This window comes from Phyllostomus hastatus, unplaced genomic scaffold, assembly GCF_019186645.2.
Source record: "Phyllostomus hastatus isolate PE091 unplaced genomic scaffold, TTU_PhHast_1.1 phas_contig_40, whole genome shotgun sequence".
In the NCBI taxonomy this organism is placed as follows: Eukaryota; Metazoa; Chordata; class Mammalia; order Chiroptera; family Phyllostomidae; genus Phyllostomus; species Phyllostomus hastatus.
Window position 1 is genome coordinate 78,871,959 of NW_025333872.1, and position 19,464 is coordinate 78,891,422.

The window sequence follows — 19,464 nt, forward strand, 5'->3', positions numbered from 1 at the left end:
CTTTTAATAATGAACTTGAACCATTGCAATACTTATGAATGGCAGTAAGTTCCAACTTGTGGAGGTCTTGGCAAGTTTTCAGTTCCTTGCCTCCACAGCTCCGTTCTTGCCACTGTTGCAAAACTTTTGATGGCCCAGGCTCTGTGCCTTGGGGGATAGTTGCAACATCAAAAACAAGAACAAAAGTCAACTTGGAGGCTGTTGGACTGACAAAGAGTTGACAAGCAATTGTTTCTGGAAACATTCCTCTTTGCTGAAGTTAGTTTGAAAAAACAAAAAAAAATGACAGATTAATTTTAAGCAATGCAAAATATTGTTTTTTTAATGCAAAGATGAAAGATAGTGGTGAAGTCAGGTATTGGCTGGAATTTAGACAGAATTACACAGCCCTGTTCTCAAAAGAGTGGAGATGACATGCTAGGAGCCTATAATGGCAGATGCTCTGTGTGTGTGTGTGTGCGTGTGCGCGTGTGTGTGAAGGGAGGGAGAGAACAAGAATGCTGTGAGCATTTGAAAAAAGTTCTGTAGACATTGTAGATGTGGTATATGGAATAGAGCCACTAGCATTGTCCTGAGCATATATTAAGATATCAGTAAATATCTGTGGCCTGAACTTGGAGCATTCTAAAAGGACTTTCCTACCTTGCGTATTATATTAATAGAATAAGAGGGAAATATTGGCTCTTTGGTTATACTATCCATACAGCCTTATGATTTCTGAAGAATATTTAATGGGACCTTGATTGCTATTATGAAAATGAGTACAAATAAAATTCCACATGTATTTCATACCAAGATAGCTGTGAAACCAAGGGATATAACCAAGAGGAGAATGTGCTGGACACAGAAGACCTTGGCTGGCAACATCTCTGAGAAAATCCTGACCAGCATCACAGGCACATTTCTGAAGGGCTTTACTGAGGTCAAACTGCATTCATTGTATCATCCGTGGAAATACAGACTTTCTAGCAATGTTCCTCTCAATGTTTGCAGGTTGTAGTAGACATAAAAAAGTTTACTTTTGTTAATACAGCACGCAAATCACATCATACACACTTCTTATTTTATTCCATTTGTCAAGGGTCTTTTGGTTGAAAATGATAGAAAGTCTAGTGAAAGTGAAGCACGGAAGAAAGAAAATTACTTGCTCAAAGTCAAAGGTCAGAAGCTGGGCTAGTTTTAAAAAACTATTTATTTATTTTCAGAGAGACAGGGCAGGGAAGGAGAAAGAGGGAGTGAAACATCAATGTATGGTTGCCTCTCACACACTCCATGCTGGGGACCTGGCCCGCAGCCCAGGTATGTGGTCTGACTGGGAACTGAACTGGTGACCCTTGAGTTTTCAGTCTGCTAGCTCCATCCACTGAGCCACATCAGCCAGGGCAGAAGCTAGGCTGGTTTTCAGCACAGCTGGATTTGCTTGAATGCCAGCAGAAATCTGTCTCTTTCCACCTCTGCTCTCCATTCCTCTGTGTTGATTTCCTACTCTAAGGGGCTTTCTCTGTCTGGGGGGAACGTTGGCCAATGCAGCTCCAAGCTTGGCTGGTCCTTACAACGCATAATCCCAGAAGAGAGAGCAGACTTCTTTCTTCTACTCTCGGCATCAATATTTGAAAAGAACTCTGAATGACCTACCTGAGTCACGTCCCACTAGATGATTGTGCTGCACATGTGCATTGGGGAGCTGAGAAGGATCCCTTTGATAAAGTGACAAAGGGACAGGCAAGGGAGACAGTGAGCAGAGTTCTGGCCCTGTCATGTGGGAATCCTGGGGCTAGTGGGTGAAATGAGGGATTAGTGTGAAAAACAGAATAAACTGCAGAGGTCACACCAGCTGCCACACTGCCTCTCCTCACCCATCTCCCACCTTCCTAGACTTTCTTGATGAAATAGACCCATCTCCTGGGCCCTCGGCTTTGGACACAGTATGATTTAGGGGCAGGATGAAGGGTCTTTCTGTCTAAAATATAGATACTTCCAGCTGCACAGTGTGTCTGGAGTGAGTTTCACTCATGGCAAAGCACTTGCTTCTAGATTAATCTTTTACAGGAAAAAAGAAAGTCCCAAATGCAAATATCTGTCAGGTCTGTCTCATTCATGAGAGCACCAGTCAAGCATGACTGGCCGCTTTCTGTAACCGTCTGGAGGTCAGAGGCCTAGGGCTCCTGAGAGGGGGAGAGACGCCCAGCGGGCCAGCCCCCGCCCACGTCAGGCCCAGGTGCTGCGGGTGAAGAGAGACCAGCTGTCGTTGAAGAAATGCTGAAAGGAATTGAGGTCTTAGCTTATAAGGATAAGAAATCTGTATCTTTGGGGCATTGGAATCACGGTCCCTGTCCTTGGACTACGCCTGTTCTGAGGAGATCGGTTGCAGGGGTTTTTCTCTTAGTTCTGCACAACCTGCACCTCACCTGCCTGCACAGGTGGGCGGGGGTGGGGGTGGCAGAGAGGGAGATGAGCGGAGGCCGGGGCTTGTCGATTCTGACCCCCACGGTAACAGAGACTTTATACAGTTTACCCTTCTTTTAAATAACCCAAATAACAAATATTTCAAAGTGCAAAGCAAAAATTAAAGGATTTATTAAAATAGGATGACAGTCTATTCCTAACACAAGGAAGATTGTGACAGTTGTTATTCTTCACAAAGCATTTCACTCCTGCCTAAGCGTGCCCGAGGGCCCCCGCCTCGGCGTGAGAGCGAACACAAAGCAGAACAGACAAAACCCAGACTTGCTGCTGCTCAATGGCTTTCGCGAGGCCACCACAGCTGGTTTTCAGATCGGGCTTCAGGACTGTTGAATTTCAGAAACATGAATGCTGCCGGCCCCACGCAGTCCTTACTCCTCACGCGTAATTCAACAGCTCAGGTTAAAGTAACTTTCCGTCTCTCGTTCTATGCTCAGATTCACTTTTTTCTGACCACAGGGGAAAGCAATAAAACTAATTCTCCAGATCTTGTTGTATCTCTCCCTCTCTCCCTCCATGCATTTCTGAATAATTTTTAATCCATTTATTATTCCGTTTAACTATATATACCCAGAAGTACTTACTATATTTTTACCACATTTTGGGGCAATTTCCATGAGAAATTGTACAAATGTTCTCTAACCTGTCACAAGAAAGACAACCTTACATGGGTATGTAAGACTGAATCTAGAATGTGTACACTAGGCTTCAGGCCGCACGCATTTCCTGGGGGGTGGAGTGGCCAGTGGAGCAGCTAGAATGTCATTGGGGAGTGTTAACCAGACCTATAATCTCTGCCAGCACCAGGCTGTCTCCCAGGTCACCTGTCACCCCCTGTGTGCTTTCCGCTGCAAGCCAACATCCCTGCCTGGTTCTCAGCCATCCCACGCACCACACCCCCTCCCCACCCCCGTCCCCAGTCAAAGTGTCATTCATAAGAGACTTGTACATGGAAATTACGAACATGCAACCAGCCAGAGACTCTCCGTAGGGAGGGTAGAACAGTAAGTGTGGTGTGTATCAGAGTTAAGGTTCCTTTCTTACTTTGTTGCTGAAAAATACTATGCCTGCTTTTGAGAATAAGGTTAAATTCTTCTAAGGTGATATTAAAAAACAAAACAAAAACAGAAATGAAAACCTTAATGTGGGTGTGTGCTAAACAGGGGAAATAGAATTGAATAGACATCAGTATTTGGATGCTATTGTGGATCATCTTTATCTGGATATTAATCCAGACACCATGAGGTATTTTTTCAAATACTATTCTTATTTACATAGATAAAAAATTGTTCATCAAGTAGAAATAATTTATAATAAAAAATAATTGCATGAAAAACTATATTCATATAATATAGAAATATATGGGAAAATAATTCATTTATGTAAAAATTTCATTCATATAAAAGTTGGTACATCTATGTCAAATTGTCTCAATAGAGAGTGAAGAAGAATGCTTCAGGATTGCTTGCCTATCATGGCATTTGTCAAAACTTAATTCAACAACAGTTTGTTAAATGCCTACTATTTCATGGTTCTTCAATTAGAAGAATGGAGATTCTTGGTAGGGATGCTACATTCAGAAGTAAAGCTCTGTATTTCATAGACCCTTTATTCTCTGCCTCTTCTTTAAATTCTAATGTGTTTTGGGGGGGCACATTGCTTACATTTAGTTTACAAATGAAATATAAAAGAAGAAAGAATGGATAAACAAAGAAGTCCCAAAAGTATAACATGGCTTTAAGAAGATATGAAAACAGTTGTCAATGAGCCCCTGCAAACATGAGCCAACCCATGTTCAGAGAGCTTCTGATTTCCATGTTGCAGAGCACACCACACCCCTTCAAGGGATCTCCACACATCGCTCTTCACTTCTCTGGCTTCTTCTGTCTAGCATCGGCCGATATATTTCAGCTACTACACAGTAACCAGTGTGAGGTGTCAGAGCTTCAATGTCAACAGTTCTGTGAGTTCCCTCATAGACCTTTCGCTCCTAGATACAGAGAAAATAAGAGACGATAAACAGTTTTCAGTAAGTCACTGATTTGCTCTACTTTTGATGCAATCAACAACTTGTTCCTGGTCACAGTAGCAGGTGGGCTGCAGGATTTCTTCCCAGACACACCCTCCTTCTCCAGAGTCCTGGGTAAACAGAGGTCAAGTGGCTGTGTGGGTACTACGTGAGGGCTGCTGATTGCCTGACCCAGGGGCCAGGCTCTTTTTCCAGAGTTTGAACTGTGCGGTGAGGAGAATTGCGTAGATTTGGAGTCAGCTGTAGACATGCAACATGTGACCACAGAGAGGCAGACTGGGGTTCTCCTCTACAGCCCGCTTCTCCATTTTGCCTTCCCAGACCCTGCAGAGCCTGGCAGCTCTGTACTTGGTGCTTCTGGCTGTCCATAAGATTGCTCGTCATTTCCTGATTAAACTCCCCCCATCCACCTACCTATTTTCTATTTGAATCAGATTGATTGGGGTTCTGTTCCTCAGAACTTAAGGATCCCTGTCTTAGATGGCCACCCAAAAAGGAATATTGAATTAACCACCAAATCAAGATAAAGACACAGACAATGAATTAAAATATCATAGCAAAATGGGCACAAATACAAAACTCTCTGACCTGAAAGCCACTTTAAAATAAAGTGTGGAAAGTCCATACAAATGAATATTTGTGGCAGTGAAATGGGATGGAACGTTGCTGATGCCAATCTTTGGACATGTGTGGAAGATCGGGTGGAAGCAAGGCGCGCGACTGAAAAAGCGCAGAGACACACACACACACACCCCAAGAAGGTATCATGGAGCACAAATTCCTTATCAATGAGGGTGAGTGAGAAGGAACTAGAAAATATACAAGAAAAACAGTAAGAAGGGATACAGTAGCAAGAGAGAAGACATTTTATGGTTAAAATGTTAGTCAAATGAACAAAAGAAAACAAAACGCCAGGCTTATCTATTCATCTGAACTTACCTTTTTTAGTGAATTGCTGATTATGAAGACTCGGTATACCAGCTCATAGTAAGTTTCCATTGGTACATTTCGCCCCTTTTGGTTTCTGTACGGTGTGTTTGGGGAACGGAGAATCACAGACAAGGATCCATTAACTTGGGTTACATTCATGACTGGAGGATCTATTTTTGCTGGAGAAAAGAATAGGCAATGTTGACAAATCATTCTAAAAATGTAATGTTCACATGGATACATTTTGCATAACAACAAATATTAAATTCAGAGATCTGGCAAAAATAATTTTGAAGAGATACTGCTGGCACCTACCATATGAACATCTGAGAAGTTTCTCTGAAGATACTTCTTTATTTACAAAGACTAAGAGATTCTGTTTTAGCTGTAAAAGTACACTTATTTCTTCCCAGTCTCCTTTTAAGATCTGCCTCCCCAACTAAGGCATCTTTTGTCAGGATTCCCTTAATACCTGCTCTTACTACTCAACATTCCCTCCCAGACAATATTCTCTTCCTAGACAATTCTATTAGTGCTTATTGTACTATATGCAAATGACCCACAAATTTGTGTCTCTAGTAGTCCTGGATCTGTATAAACATTTCCCCTAGGTGTCTGAAACCTCAAATGCTGCTTTTAACTTAAGCAACTTTTTAAAAAAAATATTGCTTTGTCTCTAGATAGATACCAGGAACCAGAACCTGGTAACCTAAAATGATGCCCACTACTCAGAAATAGTTCCCAGGTAGGTCAGTACATCCAGTTGGCTCCTTAGGCCCATTCCGCAGACTCTAGGAACATGCTGTCCTAACATCCTAGAACTGCGTTTTCTAAAACGTGTCCTCAGAAAGCCTCAGGGTCTGTGGCGGGAGAAGGCCAAGTTGGAGGGTGAGGAGATGGCAGAGCAGGAGGGGCTCTCACTGTTGTTTCAGCCAAAGTCGCTCAGATTTTCACTGTTTTATTTTTATACACTGGTTTTCTTATCCTTCTACCTATAAGGTCCTGGCATAAAGCTTTTTAATTTTTTTTTCTTAATAGGGCCTAGAATTAATACAAACCATTCTTAACTCCACACTATCTCAATTTAAATATAACTGAGCCACAGCTTCACCTCATCTCAGCCAATCTCTTTGGCTAATGTTACCAAATATCCTAATGGGTCATAATTAAGAAGGCTTTGTTTGATGGATAAATTTCAACTGGACCCCCTTTCTAGGCTTGAAATCAATAAGCACACTACCCTGAAAAATTCCCCTCACTGGAGTATACCAGCTTAGTCACACAATCTCCTTTCCCTCGTCAAGAGAATCATGGGTGCAGTGGTTTGAGCTCAAATTTCAAGTTATCCCAAGAAACAATGTGCTGGGTACCAAGGATTGGTTGGCTTAATTCTCATTCTGCTCCCCTGCTGGTTGAAGGAAGAGAAAACGGGCATCGTACCAGTTAGATTGTCACAGAGTGCAGCCAAGAGGGGGCCCCAAATAGGGATTTGGAATGGGGTCCAGAACTCAAGGTGTCCAGGAAATATTAGGATGTCCTCACCCCTTCCCCCACAGGTGTGAGCTGGGGGAAGGGACATATGGAGCAGGGTCATTGAGAGCTGTTTTGCATAGCAACAGTTTTGCAGCTAACCTCTGGCCTGGACATTTAACATATCTATAACCTTTAACTGGTTGCTTAGATATGTTAAATAGCTGTGGCCCTGCTCTGAGCCAGGGGGATGGAAGTAACTTCTCCACCAAGATGTAACTGGGGGGTAGGTCCCCCAGTTACAGTGCCTGCGTGGGAGCTTGGAGATGATTGATTCCATGACATGGGGCCAATCCTGCCCACACCCACTATGGCAGCCCAGTGAAGCTGGAAGGATATGGGAGTGCTGGCAAGTGTATCTGATTGTGGGAGGAGCTATAGAGGAAGATTGGTGTGGGGATTTAAACCCAGACATGGCAGCCATTGGAGGTAGGACCACGTGGCTTTGTCAGAGTGGGGACTCCCTTGGCCATTGTGAAGAGACAACCACCACTCGCTGTGGCAGAGTGGTGACGCCCCTCCTCGCAGCCATTGTGGTGAGAGAACCATGCAGCTGTGGCAATGGAGGGGAGAACCACGTGGCTTTGCCAGAGTGGGGACTCCCATAGCTTTAGTAGGGGGAACCACTACTCAGCTTTAGCAGAGATACTGGAGACACAGCTGATGGTGCTGGGAACCGAGGGAGGCCTACCAGCCGAGATGGATTACTGGAAAGAACCAGGGGCTGCCTGAGTCACGGACTTCTATTTCTTTTCCTGAGATACGGTACCCCAGACTGGGCAAAGCGGGGGAAGGAAGGACTGTGTGTGTGTTTGTGGGTGTTTTAAGGGACTTTGGGATTTTGATGAAGACATTAGGTCACTACTTTAAGTCTGTATAGCATTAGATAAACATTTTCTTTCCTTTTCACAAATCTGTGGCATTGAGAGATGTCTTTCCTATAAGGTGGCGGACATAACGAACCAGGGGGGTTCCTTTCGGTAATAGTATATCGACCCCACTTTGGCCCCTTTGTTCTGTAACAAGATCATTAGGGTGAGATCTGGAAGGCAAGTGAGGTAATAATGCTGCAAGTTTTAAGATAAATCTTCTTTCATCTTTCCATGGGGGTAATTGCAAAATGGAGAAAGGTAAGTACAGTTGCTTTGCCTAATAATGGATCCTGATTCTGAGCTGATAGTAATCCTTGGGGATTTGGAATGCACCGCAGGTTTTTATAGCTGTCAGGTAATAAAAACAAATTCAATGAGATATAGATGCATATGGCTAACAGAATCGATTTCCACTTTGGTTTTCTGAGCTGTGGCATGAAACTTACTATGAGATGAAAGGTCAAATAGAAGCCAATGGAATTCTTCCTTTGAACAAAATAGGAAATCAAAAGTACCGTTGTATCCCTGGGGACACTGCAGAGTTTCGTGCATCACAAACACCTCGAATGATGCAGAGGCAGTAAGATGCATCACTTCCCCATTTAACTCATTTATTGGAATTATACCCCGCCCCCCCCAAAAAAAAGATTGAATAATAAAAGGGGTCGTTGTAAAGGTGCTCAGATGGTGACCGTGGTGTGATTTCTATTCGTTATAGCATCTCTGTTCTGCAGCCCACCAGCACAGTCTTTAATGTACAGTTACTGCTTGAGAGAATGATTTTTTCTCTTCCTTTGTCCAAGAATTAGAAAGTACCAGAACAGTTCCCTTCACATGACTTTCAGAGTCGGGCTGGCTCTCTGGCGCAGATAATGTACGGAGTCATTGATCCTGTCACAGGATGTCAGGTTGGTCCACTAAACTGATCACACGACACTGATTGCCTTTGCTGTGCCTGAAGTACTAGGCACTACAGGGGCTTTAAGAGCAAAATGTTGGATTTAGATTTCCTCTGGGGCTTGTTTAGACATTTCCTCTCTAGGAAAAGACAAGTGGCTTTACTTTGCACCCCTAGTGCTGAGAAACTTTCCCTGGGCTTGACCTCTAGACGTCTATGACTTTTGGATGAACACACACCACATTGAGTTGCGCTACCCATTTGCAAAGTGCCCCATGAGCTTTTGAGCTTTTGAGTGTTGATGTCTCTACATCCTCAGCAACACTTACCTGAAGTTTTGTAATGGAAAAGTCAGGTAAGTGTTTCTGGGAATGTGGGTAAGTCAGAACCTCATGGGAATGTAAAATGGCACAGCCGCTTTGGAAAACAGACCAGCAGTTCTTCCAATGATTACACACAGATGACCACGTGGCCCAGCAATCCCATTGCTAAGGTATGTACCACAAAGACATAAAAGCACATGTCTGCACAAAAACTCGTACACGGATGTCTAGAGGAGCACGATTCATAATAGTCCAGAGGTGGAAACCACTCAAATGTCCACAACTGAGGAATGAGTACACAAAATGTGGTATATCCAGAGACTGGGATATTATTCATCCCCAGAAAGAAACAAAGTACTAAAACATGATGAAACATAGATGAACCTTGAAAACATTATCCTACATGAAAGAGGCCAGTCACCAAAGGCCACAAATTATATGATTCCATTCATATGAAATGTCAAAAAGGGGAATATTACAGAGACAGAAAGTGGACTGGTGTTGCTTAGGGCTGCAGGGCTGGAAAAGCAAAGGAATAGGAGGGTGACGTCAATGTGTTTGGAGTTTTCTTTTTAGGTGATAAAAATGTTCTAAAATTGAGTGTGGGTGATGGTTGTAAGTATCTGTGAATATACTTAAAAATTGAATTGTCCACATGGTATGGGTAATTATAAAGGTGTGATTATATCTATAAAGCTGTTTTAAGAAGCTGTTTTAAAAAATCTAGGCAGGGGCAATTCAGACCTAGTTTCCCAATGACCTATATATACTTGCTTGGTACATTCAGGAACAAAGCGGTGGTGAGAAATGGATGGAGACCAAATATACACTCAACAGTCCGAACTTCCTCTTGCCAAGGCTTCACTGACACGGCTGAGTGTCCAGTTTCCCAGTAAGATGAACCAAGTCTAGTGTATAGTTCCTTTTATATGGTAGATTTTTTGATTCATCTCAACAGGGAAGGGACAAGTGATGCTGGAATAGGTACTTTTCTGACTGTAGATTTGTCTTCCCTGCTTCAGTGCTTTCATGAGCAATCTCCCTGACCACTCCCCCTCCACGGATGCAACGGACACCTTACTCATGAGGCTGGTGGCCCACAATGTATTACTTATGACAGAAGAACTAAGCGAATGTGGAAGAAGTGAAGCCTTACCATATATGTCATCACTCAGCAGCCCATGGCTTTACAGAAGAGTAAAGTGGATAATGGAAAGCTCAGTTTGGGAGACAACACCTTGAGAAGCCATCTATGAATTGGTGTATGTTCTAATTGTGTGACCAATGATATATAGCGCTATTTCTTCCATAGACAGAATTCACTGGTTTAAGATACAGGATGTGGGAGTGGGAGGGGCAATTCCCATAGTGAATGGCGTATGAAGTAGTTGTTTCCCATGTACCTGATCCTCAATCCTTTTGGTTATAACAGCAAAGGTTTGAAAGAATTGGAAGGTAAGGCTTCCTCCTAACTGTTTGAAGCTCTTGGAGGCATTTAAGCAACAAGGAGAAAATGAGGTCCCTGTGTTGTCTAGGACAATGTGTTCTGGTTATGAGAGAGAAATAGAATTGCTATAGATACAGTGGGGACAGAGAGAAGTGTGTGTGGTGTCCTCTGAGGCACCTCTTAGAGCTCTGTATCCTGTGACAAAAAATTAATGTAAGATTCTGTCAAGCTTACACAGGAAAGGCCAAAAAGATTCAAATTCCTCCAGACTGAAGAGCTGAGGTGCTGGCTGGAAACAAAGTGAACGTTGATTTAATAATGAGAGAAGTTATAAATATTAACAAAAGCTCCATGATGGTGGCAGCTACAAGGACTATAATAAACGCTTTATGTTCTTTCCTGTTTTGCTATGAGTATCTGTGTACATATACATTAAACACTTTCTTTTTTCTCTTTCCTCTTTCCTTTTTGTCTACTCTTTTATATAAGGTCTGTTGGTAATGATTTATTTTTTAATTTACATCTTAGATTATGATATTCTTCTTCCAATGATTATTTTCAGGAACTTAACCTCCATTCTTAGGAGGGGTTTAGGGTCATACAGCTCCTTTCTGCTGTCTAAAACTCTTTTTTTTCTTTTAACCCAGGAGGTAACAATCTGGCAGAGGGATACAGTGTCGGCTCTGCAGTCAGATGCAGCGGAACTTGAATCCTGATGGAGGTTATACAGGCTGTTGGACCCGGGCAACTACTGAAGCCTCTGTGCCTTGATTTTCTGGCCTGGGAAATAGGGAGAGTGAACACCATCTTGTAGCATTGCTCTGAGTATTAGATCCAGTAAAACGATGGCGTGGACCTCCACAAAGCACGGAGCCTCACAGCTGGCCGCGCTCTATGAGGGCTATTCAAGGGCAAGAAAAGCAAATGCAAAGGAACTCATGGAACTCACTTTCCCACCAGGGAGTGAACCTCCGCGTCATGGTCCAGCCAGAGGGGATCCCAGCCAAGGCTGTCCTCACCCTCCCGTAGTAAGCCTCCTGGACATCTGAGGTTTCATTGGTAAGGTCGCAAAAGAATTCTTGAATACCCCAACAGTTCTCTTTATTCTTCCATTGTGTCTGTCCATACCTATAGAAGGGAGAAGAGAAATACCTGAGTTTCTTTGTTCCATTGAATGAGTCTGCAGTTTTTTCAGTCTGTTGGTTTTTCGGACTGGTTGAAAATTACCCTCCAATGTCAGTACTACTGTGAAAGCTTATGGCTACTCCAGAGTATTCTTAAAAAGATTTCTTCAGGTTAACCAGAGGAATCTCTTGCTGAAAGATAAACTTGAGCCTGAAACCTTCTATAAATATTTGTATACTTAGTGCAGTTTTTCTTCTGTTGTATGGACCAACTTCTGTTTTTGAAAACTAGCTCTCCACATCCTTAATGCTTCAGAGGTTTCAACTCTGTGGTTTTCTTCACTTCTCATCAGCTTGTTTTTGAGTAATGTGGTTGATTCTGAGAAGTTGCTACTATGTTTGATCTCAGGTGATGCTTAGCCAACACATACAGTCAATTTCTTTATTGAAAATCAAGTGGGGATTGTAGTTAGGGCTGTATAAGGAGTCTAGTAATAAGGAGCTGGAAGAGAGGGAGGAGTAACCATGAAAGTTAAAAAAAAGTTAGTGAGGCAGAGGCAGATAGATTGATTCATCCTGAGACTCGGGGATAGGGTAGCAGCAAAAGGGAAGATTAATGTTTACTTCCTTATCAGTGACAAATCAAAGACAATGCAGCAAGATGATGGTGAGAGCAGAGCAGGAATTAGAGGCTGGGAGAAAGTCTTCCAAAATACTTGTTAGAGGGCTTGAAATCTATGACGTTCCACAGAATGAGGAATAGGCTAATGTCTTTACTTTGTAAACGATGTATCAGCAGTTTTCTTATATCAGGAGGTAACATTAAAACAGAACCAACAACACAGGTTGAGCACAATTTAATGATTTTTAATTGCTGTGTGTTGATAAGACATTGTCTTTACTGAATTCAGCTGTGATGACTGGCCTCTCTTTTAATGTGACACTTTGTCCTTTTGTCCTGTCCCACACAGGACAGACAGTAACCGTAGTCTCACGTGCACTGGATAGGGCCAAAGTGAAAGGTTTCAAAAACATAAATCCGCATTGTGCTTTGGAAAATACCACAGAGCTAAGAACAGATCCGGGCAGTCTGAATTTTATTCAACTTTGGGAGTTCTCTTTAAAAAAAGTATTGTGAATATACAATTCTTACATGTTGCCCTAAATTTTAACCTTAATTAGTATCATGAGAACTCACTGTTTTATGTTGGGCCACCAGCAGGCCCACTTTGGAGCTATTTAGACTGCCTACGGGGGAAGGAGGACAAAAAGAGCACCAATCCCAGCTTCCGGCATGCAGGAAGGATTTCCAAATATGCACAAGTCTGTTCTTGGAATGGAGAAATATTTACTGTAAAGATTTGTAAATTATACCCAAATGTAAGAAAAGTAGCAGCAGTTAAAGACTGATAAACTTCTAGGAATATCCCTTCTGCAGTTAGTGAGAAGTTAGTTAGTGAAAAAATCTGACCTTGGACTTAACTCCATGCTGGAGAGACACGATGAAATCATGATGGAGAGACAATTTATGGAATACAAATTGTTATTTGGGCCCATAGCTGCATCTGATTTTCTGAATGCCTGATGAAACACCTTGAAAATGACACCATAACAACTCCTGTCTCATGCCCAGCCAGCACAGCAAAGTATGTAAGAGAAGGAAGAACCTCAAAAACCAACAACAAACCAACCAACCCAGGAAATGTACGAGTGGTAAAACCTGCCGTTTGCAAACCAGGAACCCCTGTTTCCAGGCCTCCGCTCAGGAGAGGCATGGATTGTATCTACGCTTTGGCAGCGATGCCCCTGAACTGGCTGGGAGACCACACGAGAGGAACACGCATCAGCACGTTCCAGTTCGTGCTCAAGCTTACAGGAGTCATTAATTTTTGAAATGGATTTCCTAAATAGTAAACCCACTCTAAGAAAAATGACTGTTAAGATAAAAATGTATCTTACACACTGACCTCCAGGTGTCCCACAACTTCTTTTTCAAGTGTCAATAATGTCAACTTAGTTAAGTGCCTACTATGTGCTAAGCAAGTTGTTTCTAACGCTCCCTTGACAAACACGTGCTGAGAGTCCACCGCGTGCAGACTCTGTTGTGATGCCGAAGGCGCAGCATGTTAGGGCTCGGTGCTGGGTTTTCAAGGGCTGACGTATGTCCCCGACAAGCTGCATGGCATCACGTGTTTTGCGTCACCAGGTAGCCTTCAGGGGAGAGAAGACAATCCTGTCCCTACCTCTGCTTTTTCTCAATCTCTCTGAAACTGAAAAAAAAGCTCAGATTCTAAAACTCCATTGCATTCTAGACCATGTTCTCCCAGTGGCCATGTCCATCAGCTGGAGAAAACTCAAATTACTTACATTTTATATTGCACAAAGTAGATACTGCTGTTGCCGGGGCCAGCCCTCCCAGGCTGCCAGTGCAGAACGTTGCGAAAATTTCGGGACTGAAAATGTACTCTCTGAGGCTTCAGAGACTCGTGGGCTGGATGGGTGTCTAAAATAATAAGAAAAGGAAAAGCACCGAAAATTGATATGGGTGCTATTGCTATTAGCAGTAGTTTTCAATGTAATACCTGAGTCGAGATTTCCTAAAGTCATCGCTTTCATTGCAGATGGTGGAAGTGGAGCCCAGAAATCAACATTTTGAATCTTCAATGTGATCATTTTATGCACGCTGGAGTTTCAGAACAATTGTGCTTCAGACTAAAAACATGTAAGTGATACATCCTCCCACCCCATTCCCAAACGGTGGAGGAGGTAAATAGCAGTGAGAAAATACTGTCTTTAGTCCCTTCCCCGATGGCCACAGAATGTAATGACTGAGATGAAAGACCCCACCGAGGCCGCCCGCACGCCTGCCTGGGAGCCGCCGTATTCTGCTGCTCTGGGGCAGAATTTCGCCTGGGATCACTTCTGGCTCCAGAACCTCAGGCCAGCACTTGGTTCCTCCTTTCTCAGGCTCTTGCTCAACCTCTGGGTCCTGCCTCAGTGTCCTCCCCGCTCCCAGCGACCTCGCTGTGTTCCAGGTCATCGGTTTTGCTGTCCTACTCCTGAATGGCTGTGCTCACCTGCCTGCATCCCGGCTTCAGGCGGCCCAGCACAGTTGCCCAAACTGGTAGATGCTATCGAGGGAGACTGCCAGGCCCTGCTGTGGGGCCTAGTGTCCCTGAGAAGGGTCTCAACAGCAATCGTGGCAGGAAGGGGGATAACTGTGCACTGACATGGCTTGTTCTTGCCTCCTCGGGTCATGTGGCATGGGTGGCCCAGGCTCACCTGCACTGAGTCCCATGGAGGCAAGAGACCTTTGACAAAATGTTCTTCTAGAATCGGGAGAAAACCAGAATGTCACTCCCAAATATGTATCTTTGCCATGAAAATTATTGTGAGCTCAAGGCAAGTAAGCAACATATTCAGGAAAACCTTTTTTTTTAGATTTTTAAAAAAGATTTTATTTATTTATTTTTAGAGAGAGAAGGGAGGGAGAGAGAGAGAGAGAAACATCAATGTGCGGTTGCTGGGGGTCATGGCCTGCAACCCAGGCATGCACCCTGACTGGGAATTGAACCTGCAACACTTTGGTTCTCAGCCTGAGCTCAATCCACTGAGCTATGCCAGCCAGGGCAGGAAAGCCTTTTTAAACCTTCCCCCTTTTCTGCCGAAAGGCAGGACATGAAGTTTCCTTTTGCTGAAGACAGATTCCTGTCAACCTGGAGATGGCACCTGAGGAATCTGCAAACTATCCAGCTTCCTGTCCCATATTTAACTTTTCCAGAGTTTTCTACTTTTGGAAGGCTAAAACTGTTTGCATTTCTCCTGTCATGTCTCTACAAATGTATTTTTTCCCCTGAAGATACTATGTAAGATAAAAATGTTCTAACATTTCACATCTAACATTTAAAGTTCTGACACCTAATATATATCATTCTAACCCACCATTTGGAGTTACTCTTCATTTAGGTTTCTCCTTTGTGATGTGCTCTGCATGCATTAATAAGTTGTTTTTCTCTTGTTAATATTTCTTTTTGTTAAACAATCCCAGCCATAAACCTAAGATGTGCAGAGGTAAAGCTTTACCTCCTCGGCAGACCCAAAGTTTCTGAAAAGGGGTAGGAAGTGGGCCAGATGGAGGAGTCAGGAACATACCCTGTTTTTCCCCGACCTCATTTTCTCTTCCTGCTCCACGGCGGTGGGTGTGGTCTCCACCGAGGGTCTCTGCAAAAGTCCTTCCCTTTTCCTGGAATACCCACATACCTCAACTCTTTGCTCAAATATCATTGAAGTGGAAGCAAACACTCCTAAGCCCATGACCTCATTTCTGAACACTAAAGATTTGTTATTTCCTAAGGTGTTTTTCTATGAACCGAATAGTGGTAATACTGTTATTTGAGGAGGGGATTTATTTTCTGGGCCTCCTTCAGTACCTCAAATGGTGGCATGTACTTGGAAAGAGTCCATTGCCACCATTAATTTTACTCACCAAAACTGCTACCTAACCAATCATATTTAGTACATAAAAATTCCAAAAGTTTTTAGGAGCTGACAGGCACACACGCACAAAGCCCTTGCCTAGACTCGACGCTGCTCTGAAGAGGCATGGCTCAGGGCCCCTTATCTCACTTGTCCAGGGACTTCTTCTCTCATCATGACCATCAAGACACTGTGTACCGGACACTCGGGGGCTTTTACAGTAACTCCTGTAATCTGCGTGGCTCTTCTGTGAAAAACGTACTATTGTGATCTTCCTCTTACGGACTAAAAACTAAGCCCTGAGGAGCGGAAGGAACTTGAGCAGCAACAAACTCCGGAGCCCGCCTGTCACCACAGAAAACCAAGAACAAAGCCTCAGGAGAGGGGAGCTAATGGAGAGCAAAACACCTACAGGCTGGAGGTATTCTTCCTCCTCCTTTCCCTCCTCCTCCCAGCTGGCAGTCATTGAACACTGAACATATATGAATATTAAACATGTATCAGGCATGATGCTTAAAGCTTTACTTCTTATTTATTGCATTCCCACCAACACCAAATAAGGCAGGTATTTTTATTCTTGTTTTTACAATAGGGAAACTGAGCCTGAAAGAAGTTGCGTATCTTGCCCAAGGTTACTGTTCTGGTAAGCTGCAGAGCCAGGATCATTTCAGCAGCATACGGGTTCCTGCCATATATGCTAATTCAGTCCTCGGTACTACCAAGGACCAAAAGCATATTCCACATAACTCCATGCCATCCTGGGAGATGGAGGCTTGAACTGTTTTTATGTTATCCATCACTAGGCAACTGCACAGTTTCAGGAAACTTACTTGAGGCACTTACACTGACAGGTACCCATCTGTTAACCAGGGTTTCTGATGCCCTTGCTCAGAGGTGTGTTGGGGTGATAAATGGTCTCTGCTCTTGAAGAGTTCTCCATGAATACCAAGAGCAAATTCTTATATGTTTTTTACTGTTACTAGTCTGTGCCAGGCACAGCTCTAAGTACTTAGCATATATTAATTCATTTAATCCTCAGGATGCATAAGATTCCCCTTCCACGGATGAGAAATTTGAGGCATAGGGGTAATAGTAAGTCAGTTGCCCAAGTTTTTTTAAAGAGTAAATGGCAGAGCTGACATCCAGACTCAGGCAGTCTGACTTAGAGGACTGCTTGTACCCACTACGCTACCACGTCCCCCGAAGGCAAAGGAAGTGGCGAGGAGACAGAGGTGGGTGCGCGTTGGGCCTCATGAAGTGTTTTGTGCCCACTAGGAGTGCCTCCTCGGTAGCAGCCACTCCATAAGCCCACGTGGGTTTATTCAGGCTCCAGATAGAAACTGACTCTACATCTGTGCTCATCATTTTGTGACAGAAGAAAGCTGAAGTTTTTACAGAGCCCAGGAAAGCATCAGTGCCATTTCGAACAGTCCCTTGAACACACTCAGATGACAAAACTGTGAGCAGTTAAAAAGAAATGAAGCACTTACCTGCTACACCTGTCAGGAAGAAACTGACGAGGAAGCCTAGAAGGCTGTGTTTAGGCGTCATGGTTGCGAGTGGGGCTGGTCTGGCCACCAGCCTTCCCCCGAATGAGAGCACAGCTCTGAACAAAAAAGGAAGTCAGAATCCTCGTGCGGAGGAGCATCTTCACGCGAGTTTAACAGTGGTTTCTTGGAGCAATCAGAAATTGCATTTGTTAATACATTTTATTATCATTTGGGAAATTATGAAAGTGAAAAACAGTTGCTTCCAAGGACATCTGCTATAAGTCACTTTGATGCGGAAGCTTGACTTTGCAGGGATTAAGGATTCATGAACTGTACAAAAGCCAAAAAAAACACCCCACTGCGGATTGGTGGAGGGCAGGGCAGGGCAGGGATTGCACAAGGGGCTCACAGGTGAGTGGATGGAGGAACTCATGAAATCTTGGAATCTGAGCCCTAGAGGCAAAGGTGCCAGCCCCAATTTTGTTGATACGCTGATTCTGAGTCAAGTGCTTGGCAGTTACAGCTATCTGTTCAAAGGAAGTGAGTCCTCCCTTATTGGAAGCTCTCTGACTAATGTCCCGGGTGTACCTCATACCCTCCACACCCTCTGCCTCTCCTCAGGGCTCACTGCCACAAAATTGGTCTTCCCAGTCTATGGTGGCCTTGAGCCCCATGCAAGCAATGCCTCTTCCTTTGAATTCCCACCCCTCAGTGCCCACAAATCTGATAAATATTTTGAGTAACTTTTGAGTATGTCAAACCAAATGAGTCCTTAAAAGGATGAAGTGGAGAAATCATTTTGAGCTGTATTAGATCTTTTCCATATCTTCTTAGAAATCTGATCAAACTAGGTCATCTGTTCTCTGCCCATGATTCATTATATCTTCTTTCTTACCCCCCAAAATTTATCACATATCTTTACAGGCACTAAAACTGTACACTAAAGCACAAGAGAGTCAAAGATATTTTTTAAAGAGGCTCAAAAGAGGAAATATATTCTGTCTTCTTTTTCCTTTTGTGTAGTCTCAAGTTCTTGGTAGAACAGTCTATTTAGTAAAGAGTAGTGATGGCTGCTGAGCAGTACTGACTCATTCATTCATTCATTCATTCAATAATTAAACACATATGTGCTGCACTATTGTGTGCTAGGCATTGTTCTCAACAGCAAGGTTGCAGCAGGAAATAACAGAGACATTGCCCCTGCCTTCCCAAAACCCACCTCGAAAGGGGGAAACAGAGCTATTGCAGTACATGAAGATAACACCGGGTTTCCTAGTGCCTTCATGCTGTATCCGACTTCTGAATCTAGACTCCTCATTTCCCTCTTCTCCAAGTGAAGTTTCCATTGCTTATAAGGTAACTCAGGTTTTCAAAGAAGAAACCTGCAGCATATCTCAGGTTCATTCCCTTTGTACCTTCTTGGTGCTCCTTACCTTCTAGCCTTAGCAACATCATTCTTCACTTACTTGCTGATAACACCCTCTGAAATCCAGACTTCGCAATAATGCTGATACTTAGTTATTTAGTTAGTTTTTAATCTTCACTTGGGGATATATATTTTTAATTGATTTTAGAGAGAGAGGAAGGGAGGAAGAGAGAGAGAGAGAGAGAGAGAGAGAGAGAAACACTGATGGGAGAGAGAAACAACAATCGGCTGCCTCCTATATGTGCCCTGACCAGGAATCAAACCTGCAACCTTTTGGTGTACAGGATGACGCTCCAACCAACTGAGCCACTTGGCCAGGACAACAGCATTGGTATTAAAGGGGAGATGATAATCTGTATTTGCACTATTGATGTTTCATATTTTCCACACCAATAGCTCTTGTTTTGAAGCAAATTGCTCCAAATTCCAGTCAAGGAAAAAAATATTTGAATTCAA

At 43.3% G+C, this 19,464-nt stretch overlaps 1 protein-coding gene across 1 annotated transcript; it reads right to left on the reverse strand.

Annotated features, from left to right (window-relative positions):
- Positions 1 to 2,561: 2,561 nt before the first annotated feature.
- On the reverse strand, positions 2,562 to 17,860 carry IL22RA2 (interleukin 22 receptor subunit alpha 2). Its single transcript, XM_045843497.1, has 5 exons — positions 17,583 to 17,860; positions 13,984 to 14,119; positions 11,442 to 11,620; positions 5,432 to 5,601; positions 2,562 to 4,453 (listed from the first exon to the last, which is right to left on the reverse strand). Exons 1-5 carry the CDS (start codon positions 17,641 to 17,643, stop codon positions 4,304 to 4,306), a joined length of 696 nt encoding a protein of 231 aa, XP_045699453.1. The 5' UTR covers positions 17,644 to 17,860; the 3' UTR covers positions 2,562 to 4,303.
- Between the last annotated feature and the right edge of the window lie 1,604 nt (positions 17,861 to 19,464).